The sequence below is a fragment of the Balaenoptera physalus genome (assembly GCF_965194825.1).
Source record: "Balaenoptera physalus genome assembly, chromosome: 4".
In the NCBI taxonomy this organism is placed as follows: domain Eukaryota; kingdom Metazoa; phylum Chordata; class Mammalia; order Artiodactyla; family Balaenopteridae; genus Balaenoptera; species Balaenoptera physalus.
In genome coordinates this window covers 118,411,940-118,424,694 of record NC_138891.1, presented here as the reverse complement: position 1 = coordinate 118,424,694, position 12,755 = coordinate 118,411,940, and the positions used below count along the sequence as shown (strand labels likewise).

At 35.3% G+C, this 12,755-nt stretch overlaps 1 protein-coding gene and 1 long non-coding RNA gene across 6 annotated transcripts in view; one reads left to right on the top strand and one right to left on the bottom strand.

The window, feature by feature from the left end:
• The window catches only part of USP25 (ubiquitin specific peptidase 25), a 138,133-nt gene that overhangs the window by 52,157 nt on the left and 73,221 nt on the right, over positions 1 to 12,755 (bottom strand). For all 5 annotated transcript variants that reach the window (XM_082460335.1, XM_082460336.1, XM_082460337.1 and 2 more), the window contains 2 exons: positions 7,905 to 7,978; positions 3,738 to 3,886 (listed from right to left, as the gene is read on the bottom strand). In XM_082460335.1, coding sequence (XP_082316461.1) covers positions 3,738 to 3,886; positions 7,905 to 7,978 — 223 coding nt within the window. The remainder of the gene's footprint in view (positions 1 to 3,737; positions 3,887 to 7,904; positions 7,979 to 12,755) is intronic.
• Positions 1 to 12,755, top strand: part of LOC309660204 — a 417,957-nt gene that overhangs the window by 333,811 nt on the left and 71,391 nt on the right. The window lies entirely within an intron of this gene.

Sequence of the window (12,755 nt, the reverse complement as noted above, 5' to 3'; positions counted from 1 at the left end):
AAATGACCCAAATTGGCGGTATGCTTCTCTGTAAGCCATGAATAGTCCAGGAAATAGGTTCCATATCTTATGAAAGAATGTTCATAATATATTATGTAATATGTCTCTGTGTGGATCTGTTTCCTCCAACAGCAGTGACAGTTTATTCCTACTACAGGAGTGGAAGGATTTCACTTTTTCATTATAATGCTGATCAGGACAAGAGATAGCCAGACCATTCCCTAAATTCATTTACAAAAGTACTATGGGTATGTCTAGCTCTGTGATTTTTAGATCATAAGTACAGCAGGACATAAGTAGAATTTCAAATAATATAAAACAATGAGACTGTTTTCTTTCAAAATATTTTTCCATTCAGTGAAACTCTATACTTTATCCCTAATCTAACCGGTATGCCATGCTATGAGACACAGGTCATTAAAGGTAAAAATGATGCTTACATTCGCCATATCTCAAAACACATATCATTATATTACTATTATTATTACTACATTAAAAAATGAACTGACGGGGTAATAGATTTCTGCAGTTATTGAAAAAAGAACTTAGATAATCAGCAATGGCAACAGCAGTACTCCTGAATTTACTGTAAATATAAATCTGACCTGTTAAAATATTTTCTAGAGAGAATGTGGCCATTTTTATGAGTTAATAGCTGATTTTTCTATTAATATGTTTTAACTACCTTGCTTTTGGAAGATTACATGAATATGGGGGGGGGAGGAACAAGAAAAAACAGACCTATCATTGCAAACTCCCCACAGAACACCAAACAAAGCTAGGATATAAACTAAGCACGAGAAGAGAAAACTCGCAATTCCAATTCAAAAATTAGTTTCAGTCATTTAATTGCCTTCACTCCTTTGCCCTATATATTTCCTATATAATATCTCCATATATCTAATATAGTATATGTAGGTATTATTTCTATAACCTAGTTTTTAAGTTAAAGCTCTGTAAAATTTCTCTCAGCACTTTGATTACAACTTGGTACAACTTTGTGAAGGGAAATTTGGCAGTACTTACATTTTTAAATGAGTATGCCCTGTGACCTAAAGATTCCACTCCTAACTATCCTTCATTCCTAAGTGCTCAAGGGTATTTACAGGAAGACATTCTTTGAAATAATTCTTTGTGCAACTACTATCTCACAGAAGAATTACAACAATTTAATTTTATAAATACGGGCTACACTGATACTATGCAGGTTCTAAATAGAATGATGTAAAGCTATATAATGACATGGAAGGATGCTCACAGTATACTGGTAAGTAAAAAAATGCAAGTCTCAGGACAGTATGAACAGACAAATACAATATTTGTATGTTCATAGCAATCGTCTAAAAGGATGTACATCATATTATTAGTAGTGAATACCCACACCAGAAGTGAGGTATTTACTCTTTGAAATTCTTTCTCTCCAATAGGCAATCAAAAAATAGCTCCAGGTTTCCTGGAGAGTATAACTCATCTACAAATGGCATACCATTTAATTAAAATTTAAAATTTATGATTTAGAAAAATATTTTGTAAGTAATTATCTTACATATAATCATTTTTAATTTATTCAGTTGCCTCTTGGTACATCATTACAGAAATGTAAACTCTTACAGCCCACTGGATGTTTTAACATAAGCAATTCTGGAGACTAGAGATCTTCCTATATTAGTTGGCCACAGCTATTTCAGCAAAAAAAAAAAAAAAAAAGATGTTTTCTGTATCAAAGTAAAATCAATAATTTTTATTAAATAATAGTGTAAGAGATAAAAGGTATTAACATCGGGGATTATGCCAGTTTAGAAACAAGCCTAAAATGCTACTCATTGGTCTTTATAGAGAAACAAAATAGCTTTTCTGAAGGATATAATGAAATAAGACTATAATTTAAGGGTGTTACTAAAAACTTTTAAGATATTCTGCTCTAGTCGGTGACAGTCACTTAAACCAGGCTGAATTATTATTGAAACTACTGTGTTCAGCAAATCTAGGCAACTGGTACTAGGAATCACAGGTAATCAAATTTGCTATTATTGAGACTGCTTAGAAACTGAATTCAGAGATGACAACAAACCATTGTGTATCTTAGGTTAGATGGGAAAACCTAGGCAGAAAATATATATAGTAGTATAGGGCATTCACAGTATGAAGCCAAAGACAGAGGACAAACTAGATTTTCTAAAAAATAAATAATGGCAATCAGAGTCAACGTAAGAAAAACATTTTTAAAAGCTAGGAATATGTGAGAAAGATTATTTACCAATTATTAAATTATTTAACAATAAACCATAGTGTGTTTCATTTATAAGCTACTTTGACAATGTGAGGAAAATGCCATCCCTTTTTTCCCTGCCCAAACCCATCATTCTTTTATTTAATAGGAAACAGATCGCACTTTATGGGGCTCTGCTCACTTGTTCCATTTTGGGATCCTTGGAAAGTCCCAATCTTTACAGATTTGTTTCCCAATCAATAAAATAAATAAGCTTAATTTAAGTATTCTTAATTAAAGGTCTATATCAGAGTCTTCTGTGGAGCTCTGGTGGCCATATACCATATCCCTACCCTAGATTCTGATTTGATAGCTTTGAAGTGAGGTCTAGGTATCTGTTGAGAATCACTGAAATAGATGCTCTGTGATGTAGAGAGAAAAACTATTTCAAATATTTTCTCTCTCTCACAAAAACAGCCAAAAAATAGTAAATATTATTTATTTCCTTTTTTGTTTGAGTATGTGAGGGAAGAAGAGGAAATGAGGATGGCGTTAGAATTACATCTTTTTAAAAAAGCATACAACTCAAATAAAAGCAATTTATTCTGAAAAATACAAGAACCTAGTCCCTTTTTAGATAAACAGAGATGCCATCACTTAATATTTATTAAGTACCATTCAGAATAAATACCTTGGAAACATTTTTAATATGACTGAGACATTTCATTCAGTCAGTCAATATGTATTACGTAATTTTATCTGCAGTCACCACACTGTCCTAGGGATACAGTAGTGAATGGCACAGATGAAGACCCCCACCCTCATGCATGGAGTTTACATCTAGACAGCTATCAGCAATTGCTTAATGATGGCTGATTTTGGCACACATAATCTATCCTTTACTTTATTATTCTAGAAGAATATATGGATGGAAGGATATACAGATGGAGCTAGAGAGATGAATTGAGAGATGGAGATAGGTTATTAGACAGAGACCAGTGGAGACAGATAAATAGTTTTGTAATATATTTTTTAAATTCTTTCTTTCTTAAGAAAGCAAGTTTTTTCATCTGCCCTTCAGGCAATCACACAGTAATTTTACAAGAAAAGGAGTGTGGTGTCGCCTACTTGGGTGTGGACATATTCCAACAATATTTAATGTAAGTAACATATGTCTATATGAAATTCCACTCTAACATCAGTGTTTTTCTTCCTTACTTCCAGGACTAGCAATGCTGTAATGGCTGGTACCATGACTGAAAAGTCTTAAAAGACTGAACAGTGTCCTAAAGGAGGATTTTAACATCAAATTTTGAGAAAAAATTTTAAATGAAAATTTAACTTAGATTATAGACTATATTGACTCTGCAGGTTTCCCAAATATGTATAAATTATCATAATTAAATCCAAATACATTTTCTGAGTATTCTCTCAATTATTAGTAGCTATATTCTTAGAGCCTTAAATTGCACTTCACAACATTTTAAGAAAGACCTGAAGGGAAGGGGAATAAAGATGCTAAACTCACCTCTTGGCCGGACTTTCCTGAATTTTCTGAATGTAAAGACTCAATTTCTCCTTCAATCATGGCAGCTTCTAGGCACTCATGTAGATCTTTGAATCCATTGACCTGAAGTGGGTACTGACCAAACATTTCAGTATTTTCAAATTTTTTACCTATAAGAGGGGGGAAATTAATATTCCTCAATATGGCCTTTTAGCTACTAAAAGTAAATAGATGTATATAGTAATTATCTCCTGAACCTGAAAACTATAACTGTTTATGCTCCAGACAGTAGTAGTTGGTATAATTTTCCTATTGGTTTGTACATGTACATATGTATATTCACATCCAGCTATGCTATAGATATTACACACCCCTATGTGTGTATGTATGTAATTATATACATGCATATGTAAGTACATATTATGTATATATGTATATAAACATACATATTTATATATATATGTTTATTCTTTGAAAAAGTACCTTCTAAGGGTAAGAGAGTGTGCTAACACTGAGAATATATATAGCAGTGCACAAAAGAGGTATGGTCTCTGAGCTGAGGAAACTCCTATCCTCTTCTGGAAAAAGACATTATACACATTAATTGTACATATAATTATGAACAAACAATTGTTTATTATTACAGATGTTATAAAAGGGGTGGTGAGACAGAGTGCTGTGAGAAGGTATAAAAATGGGGAACAAACTTAGTCTTTAGGGCTGGAGGGTGAAGCAGGGAAAACTTCCATAGCAAAATGACATTTATGCTGAGACTGTAAAGGTGAATGGGAGTTGGCCAGGCCAGAACGTCGGGGAGCCAGAGTATTCTTGGCCAAGCAACAGCACACGCAAAGACTTTCAGGCTGCAAAGAACTTGGCATGTTTTAACGAATTAAGGGAAGGAAAGTATAGCTTAAGGGAGCAAGACGGTGATGACAATGAAGAGTTAGGTGAGGGATCAAAATCAAATTCTTAACAAAGTCTAGTAGCCCTTGTTAAGAATTTTTTTCCAGTATATTCTGAATATAATGGAAAGTCACTGAATAATTAAATCTAGGAATAAGAGGCTCAGATTTATATCTCTGAAACATCCTTACGGTTTCTGTGTTAAGTAAGTGATAGACTGTTAGGAGACTATTATAGAATGTATCTAAAAATAAAGGTAGCATTGAATAGGGTGTTAGTAAAAGTGTATAAAAACAGATGAAATGACATACACACATTTATAAATATATACAAAAGGGAGCACCGACAGGACTTGATTGAATGGCTCATAGGCAGGATGGGGAATAGAAGAGACAGGAAGCTATCAAGAATGATACTCGGATTTTTAGCATGAACAACTGAATTGATTTTTATGTACTGAAAGGGGCACCAGTGAAGGAAGAGTAGAGGATTTTTTTTTTACTTTTGTTTTAAGGCAGCAGGGAAAATCATTGGTTTAGAATGGCCCATAAGATTTCAAGTTGAAAAGAGCTGGACATAAATAAGTCTGTAACTAAGACTGGTGTGAAGCTATAAATTGGAGAATTGCTAGCTTATTGGTAGCAGGAAATCAAGGAAGTGAATGAGACTGCCCAAGGAATTATCTGACAGAAAGAGGAAGAGGACCTAAGCTGATTCCCAAGGATCTCCTACCTTTAGATACAGGAAGAACTATAAATATAACTCATAAGAAGTACACACAGAGGCATGAGAAAGCCAAGATAATATGGTGTGATAGAAGCCAGAGAAGTGTTTTTAAGGAAAGAGTGGGAAAAAGGGGGAGGAGAGAGTGGAGTCAACAGCATTAATAGTTGATAAGAATTCAGTAAGAACTGAGAGGGATCCAATGGACTAACACACATGTAAGAAATCAATAACCTTAAAAAGACCCCTTTTAGAAGAGGTCTGGGGACAGAAAATGAAAGTGGGACAGGTAGAATAATTGGAGAGATAGCAGGTGAAAACAAACTTCTCACTTTAAAGGAGCTTATTTCTGAATAAGACTGACTGAAAAAGAGCATGTGAAGGGAGATTTTTTTAATTTTAAAGATGTGAAATACCAGAACATGTCTAAATATTGATGAGGAAGACACAGTGAAAGGAAGAAGCTAAAGGTACAGAAAAAAAGCAAGATAATGGACAGAATAAGGCCTGAGTGAAAACATGAAAGGATGAGATTCTGAGCACATGTAATGAATAGCCATTGATATTAGACTAAATAATTCCACTATTACCTGGAGGGACAAATAAAAGAATGTGGTAGAGGTTGGAACGGATCCAAGTTGGGAAGCCTGAAGCTCATATATCTGAGGAACTCACTTTTAACAACTATGATAAAAAAGTTATAAGCACAAAATTAGATTCAGGGCCTTAGCCAGGACCCATGGTTAGGCTTCATTAACTTCATGGTAAATCCATGAAATCTGAGTTAAGATCTTTCTCAGAAAATGAAGAGACAAAGAAATTAGAGGTAGAAAAACTGGAAATTGTTATTGCAGAAAATGGGAAAGAAGACAGTGATTAAACAAAACAAAGATGACTGCCAGGTAGGGTTACAGGCTTGGGACCAGTGAAGCTTAGAGTCACTACAACTTTACGATCCATTATAGTTAGCCCATTTGAGTGACTTTCTCCTAGCAACCGTCAGGTTCTCAGTACATGCAGAGAGAAGAGGAATAGTTCCATGAGGGTCAGAGACTAGCCAGAGAGGTGGTGCCAGAAGGGAATGAGGGGAAAGAGTTTTAGAAATGTATAAGGATGATCATAATGGACAAGGAAGGAAGTAAAGCAAAGACTGAGAAGAACAGAATGGAGGGGTCAATGGCCTAGAAATTCTAGAAGAGTTGAAGAAGTTTTGCAATAGAGTACTTTAGTTAACAAACTGAAAATCACCCCTAATTGAGAGTCACTAGTCTAAAAAAAGGCATTAAGAAGATATATGTAAAAATAATAAAGTGTTCTAAAATAAATTGTTAACAAAGCAAACACATAGTTCCCCTGGAAATGTATTAAAATCACATTTATGCAGCACAGTAGCCTTTAAACAACTTACCAAATCCAAGTACGAAGACTTCACTGATTAAGAAATTTTAATAATCACTTTTAAGAATCCAGATAATATAGGTAGAAGTGCTCATGAGAAGTATTATAAATAGTGCCCAGTCACAACCTGATTAGAGCTCCTCTACTGCTATATAGTGTTCTACTTCAAATAAAAACTGGTATGATAGTGTGGACATCCCAAATTGGAATACAATGCACTATATAAAATATTCCACTACTTATATAATGAATATTTAGCATTTGAGGCAAACAAAATGTACTAACACCTCAATATAACCTTTAGGATGTCTGATTAAATCCTGAGTTAGTGTCTACCTTTTTCCAAATCTCAAATTTAAAACTACATTCAAACAAAACTTCATGGGAATCCATCACTTAACATCCTGAAGAAAAATTAATTTCCCAAATTTTATACTTCGGGTGATTTGGGTGAACTTTCAAAAGCTGATGTATAGGGTCATTTGGGAATAACAATTTTTCAAAAATGTATGCTTTGGGACTTAGTAATATTATCACTTGAAGTATATCTTATGAGTCAGTTCCCTGCCCTTGTTAGGAAAGCCAAAGAGTAACTGGTGAGGCCTGGACTTTACGTAACAGGAATAGTATCACTCAACTGATTTTTCAGAAGACAGAGTACAACTCTTTCTTGAAAACTATATTCTGAAGAATTTTATAATCACCCCCAAAATGGAAACCCTGCAATACCCTGACTATGCTAAATTGCTAAGTACAGCTTTCAACATGCACAGACTTGAAACCCTCAAAAACAGTGACCATCATACCAAGCCCAGTATTAAACTCCAATATTATTTTTAAAAGATCCACAAATTGCTCCCTTAATCCCTGTATCCTAACAATTCACAGTATCACAGAACCCGTCCCAGGCAAAGAACATCAGGACAACATTAACTAAGTACCAAGTAGCATGTGACAATATCTCTGTACTTTCCTTTACATGCACTCAATTCTTTGCTTTTTATATAAATGATTAGCAGTAACAATGCAGCAGAAACTACTAGACAGAGTAAGTCAAATTAAAATTAAAAACCATTCCACAAATAAAGTCACTATCATGACAAAGGAGCTAACAGCTAATAATATCTCAATTGTAATAAATAAGCAGACGTGTAACTATACCTTCAAGCACTCCCACGGCTAGGAATCTTCCATAGAACAACTCTACCATGGGGTTCTTTGGCTTCTCTTCATCCCTAAAAATCACGTTAAAAATATAAATGTGGTTATAATTCTTAATTTTTAGAACTGTAAATAATAGAGAAAACATTAAAAGAACAATAATATATGCCAAGACAATAACATTTATGTGGTTATCATGTGTTTGGCGCTGCGACTTACAGTGTTGGGCCAAGGTACTTAAATTTATTTTCCGTTTCTTCACCTGTCAACTGAGGATAATAATAGTAATGGAACTCACAAGGTTGTTGTAAGGGTTAAAATGAGTTTACTATGTGGGACCTCGTTATAAGAAGACCTGAGTAGAGTCTGTATTCACAAAGTGCCTGATCTTTCCATTATCATTTCGATTTTGAACTTTTAGTCTGTACAGCACATGCTTATTTGGACTTGTTGGGAAGGAGGGAAAGCCACTCTTAATCAAAATAAATTTCTATAAAATTTTAATAAGTCATTTGCCACATTTACCTAGAAGAATGAACACTAGCCATCAGCAGTGAGGAGAAAAACACCAGCTTCAACCCAGGTAGCTAAAGAGAAACTCCAATCTGTTATAAAGTTTCATGTTGCTGGTAAAATTAGTCATCTGTGAATTTTCCAAATTCTTTAACATATAAATTTGTTGTTTTTCTTTTTTGCTTGAAGCAAATAGAAACTGACAATTTTTAACTTTTTTTTAATGCTTTGTACCGTGTGGTCTAAAAACACAAAGTTTATTTTGGCCTTGCTATATAAAAGTATGTTGTATCCACAACTGCAGAGAGATTTTTCTTCATAAATTTTGTGTTTAAATTAGTAAAACTGATTTATTTTAAAAAAGAGAGAAGGACACTATCTGTCTCTTGATATATGTGTTACATTCACCCTCATTTAAACCATAGAATAATTGGTGGGAAGTACTTCACTTAATCTCTGGGACAATCCTTTGAGGTAGTGTGGTGGTCATCAGTGCTATTCAAAAAGATTTCTGTCCCTCTACTTTTAGGTACATAGTAAGAAGCACTTTCCCATTTACTTTTTATTGAAATTTGAAAAAAATCTGAACTGTGATAAAATACACACAATATAAAATTTACCACCTTAACCATTTTTAAGTTTACAGTTCGGCAGTGTTAAGTATATTCACACTGTTGTACAGCCAACTTCCAGAACTATTTTTCATCTTGAGAAACTGATTAAACAACTCCACATTCCTCCCTCCCGCCAGGCCCTGGCAATCACCATCCTAACTTTCTGTTTCTTTGAGTTTGACGACTACTGACACATCATATAAGTGACATACAGTGATTGTCTTTTTGTGACTGGCTTATTTCACTTAGCGTCTTGTCTTCAAGTTTCATCCATGTTGTAGCATGTATCAGAGTTTCCTTACTTGTTAAGGATATTCCATTGTATGTGTAACACATTTGTATTTCCATTCATCCATGGACATATCAGTTGCTTTCAACCTTTTGTCTATTGTGCTAATGCTGCTATGAATATGAGTGTGCAAGTATCTCTTTGGGACCCTGCTATCAATTCTTTTGGATATAAATTCAGCAGTAGAATTGCTGGATCATGTGGTTAATTCTTGTTTTTTTTCATCTTTATAGATACAATTGACCAACAAAATTGTAAGGTATTTAAAGTGTACAGTGTGAAGATTTGACATATGTATACACTGTGAAAAGATTCCCTCCATCAAATGATAATTATATTAGTATTAATTTTTTGAGGAACCACCGTGTTTTCCACAGCAGCTGCACCATTTTACATTCCCATCAACAGTGAACAAATGTTTCAATTTTTTCACATCTTCATCAACACGTGTTATTTTCTGTTTTGTTTTGGTTTTGGTTTGGTGAGGGTTTTTTTTGTTTTTTGTTTTTTGATAGCAGCCATCCTAATGGGTATGAGGTGCTCCCATTAACTTTGAAGTTAAGTAAACCACATGACTTGCTTTGCACAACAAAATGTGAGCGGAAGTAATGTGTGCCATTTCTGGGCTGTAACTTTGAGAGCCAATATACTTTTCACTGATGTGGTGATCCCAGAATCCTGTGATGAGATGAAGCCTCTGTCAGCGTAAGGCCCTGTCAATGGATGTGCACAGCACCTTGCTCACACTCATTGGGCACAGCTAAGGCTGTGACATAAACCTCTGAAGTTTTGGGGATGTTGCCACAGGATTATCTAGCCCACCCTAAATAGTAGCAGGTGGCACTCTTACCTCTATTGCACTGGTAATAAAACTGTAGACTACGCTAAGTCACTTGCCCAAATTCACACAACTAGTAAGTGCTCAAACTGAAAAGCAAACTCAAGTCTGCCTCTGAAACCTATGAATCCTCCCACTATGCATACTTAATCTCTGGGCATTTTAACTCTATGAAAACAGTTTATTTCACACCTTATTTTTTACAGTGACAATAAAAAGGACTTGAGACTGATATGGGGGAGAGGAAGAATCCAAAGATTGTCTCTCTTGATGTAAAAGTCTATGAATCTTTAGACATAAATATTAGTATCTCCATTTCCACACGTCATAGTTCCATGTAGAAAAGCAACATTCCTGGTTTCTCTCCTTACTGTCACAGACATACTGCATAGAAAGAGCAGTGACATACCAGGTTGGTGACTTTGGCAGAAGAAACTGGGTAAGAGCTGCTCGACTAATTCTGAATTCTCTTTCCAAATCTTCATATCTGAATTTTGGTCTGCTCTCCACTGACCTGTGGTATGCACACTGACCTTCCCTAAGGAGTCAGACAGACCAATCTTCTAGAAATTGTTTACCCTGTCCTTCTTTGCAACCTCTCAGAGGTCTTACTCTTTACTGTGCATTTAAGCTTTGAATATCAGGGACTAAGACTGTGGTTATCAACAGAAATGTAAGGAACACAAGTGAAGAGCAATTTAAAAGACGTGAGACTTCCATTGATATAACAGAAATGATATACCCACCACTTGCATGAAGAAAAGCTAGATTGACACAAATAGCAAAGGCCAAAAGAAATCACTAAAGAAAACCTGTATCAGGGACACTTGAGCCTTGGGAATTAGGTCGACACAGAAAGAGTTCAGAGATCTAGGGCAACTGATAGAGTAACCTACTCAGTGCTTCCCAATCTTTTTAATGTCATTGGCGCACAGATAATATATGCAGAGAACTCTGGAATAAAACCACATGTTTTCTCATGATAACAGAAACAGGATCAATACCTCCACATACCTATAATCTGGCTTACCATGGCACAACAACTGGAAAGCTCTGTTCTAGATAGGCAGAGCATAGTGGTTCAAAAAGTTTTAGATCCATAAACAGTAAAGAAAAAACAAAACTACTGAGAAATGAATGAGGAGAAGGACATATTTCAAATAAGACAATTTTAGATGAAATGGGAAAGTTCTAACTTCTTTTAAAAACAGTTTTAGGAAATGGGGAGAGAACTTGTTAGTTACTAGATCAGAAAAGTTGACACTGGGACCCAAAGGAATTTTTCAAAAGTAAATGAGTAATAAGGAAAGATCTCCAAAATCAGAAAAGAATGATCCTTTCAGAAATAACCAGGATTCAGGAAACAGTCAAGTGGCAGTCTTCTAAGGCTAGAGATAAAAAGTAATCAGGGAGTTGTGTTGCAGATAGGTTACCATATGAGCTGCTTATAGAAAATCTGGATAGATTCGAGGAGGAACTAGGGATTTCAGGGTAAAGCATTCAAAGAATTACTGAGAGAACTTCAAAGAGACTCAGTAATCATAGATGGGGATATAGATATTGTTCACATTCTGAGGAAACATGCTCAATAAATTTTGGGGGTTGGAACTCTAAGGAAAAGTATAAGGAACATGAGTTTTACTAAAGAGGAGCCAGGGTGGACAATCATAGATCAAGTCCACACATGGGCTGTCTGCTGGTCTGACAGGACAGAACCCTGGTGGAATTCTGCAACACAAAAGAGGTGAAGGTGGACAATGCATGTTTGAACAATAAATTACTTGGGCATACTCCTAACTCATATTTCACTAGCTCTCGTTATGAGGGCCCTATCAAGAAAATACAGAGGAGCAGGTTATACAAAAACAAGTTTATAGGGCAGAAAACAAAGTCAAAAGAAGAGAAAGAGAAGATACTCGTCCATCAAACAGAGCTGGTCCTGAATGAGGTAGAACTAAGAAGCAGGTTAACCTATTAAAAATTCAGCCAAGCCTTCCTTAAAGAAGAATGAAAAAAACGCATATGTAACTGAACCTTAAAGGGCTATCCCGCCCAGAAAAAAAAAAGTAGCAGAAAGAAATATACTCAAGGCCTAGAACTTTCAAAAGCTGAGGAAAGAGCATATCATAGAGATGATGATCTTCACTGGATGCTGGAACTCAGGTTTCAGAAGCATCAACCGCAGATTCAGTTCAGCAATCTGATGGGGAGATTTACCAAATGAAGCTAACCTGAAGAGAAGAAAGAAACTACCTAGAAAGCAGGTTTTACAGGCCTAAGCAATCCCATACCAAAATGCAATGGCAGCAACCACTGGGCACAAAAATATGTTATTAGAAAGAGCTTACATTCAATGCAGCACTGAGGGCCAGCAAACTGAAGCTCGTAAGAAAAATGTAGCTTAAGAGTGCTGGTGGACAGAAAACAAGGGCACCTGACCAGAGCCGTTAGCATCATAAACTTCTAAACATGCCAAGAAGGAAGTGGCTTTGTTCAATGCCACATTCTCAAGACAGTTTCTAACAGTAGAATTTTTTCCCTCAGATACTGTAGGTTTAGCGCCATAATCTAGAGAGATTTCTTCCAACGTTAGTTGT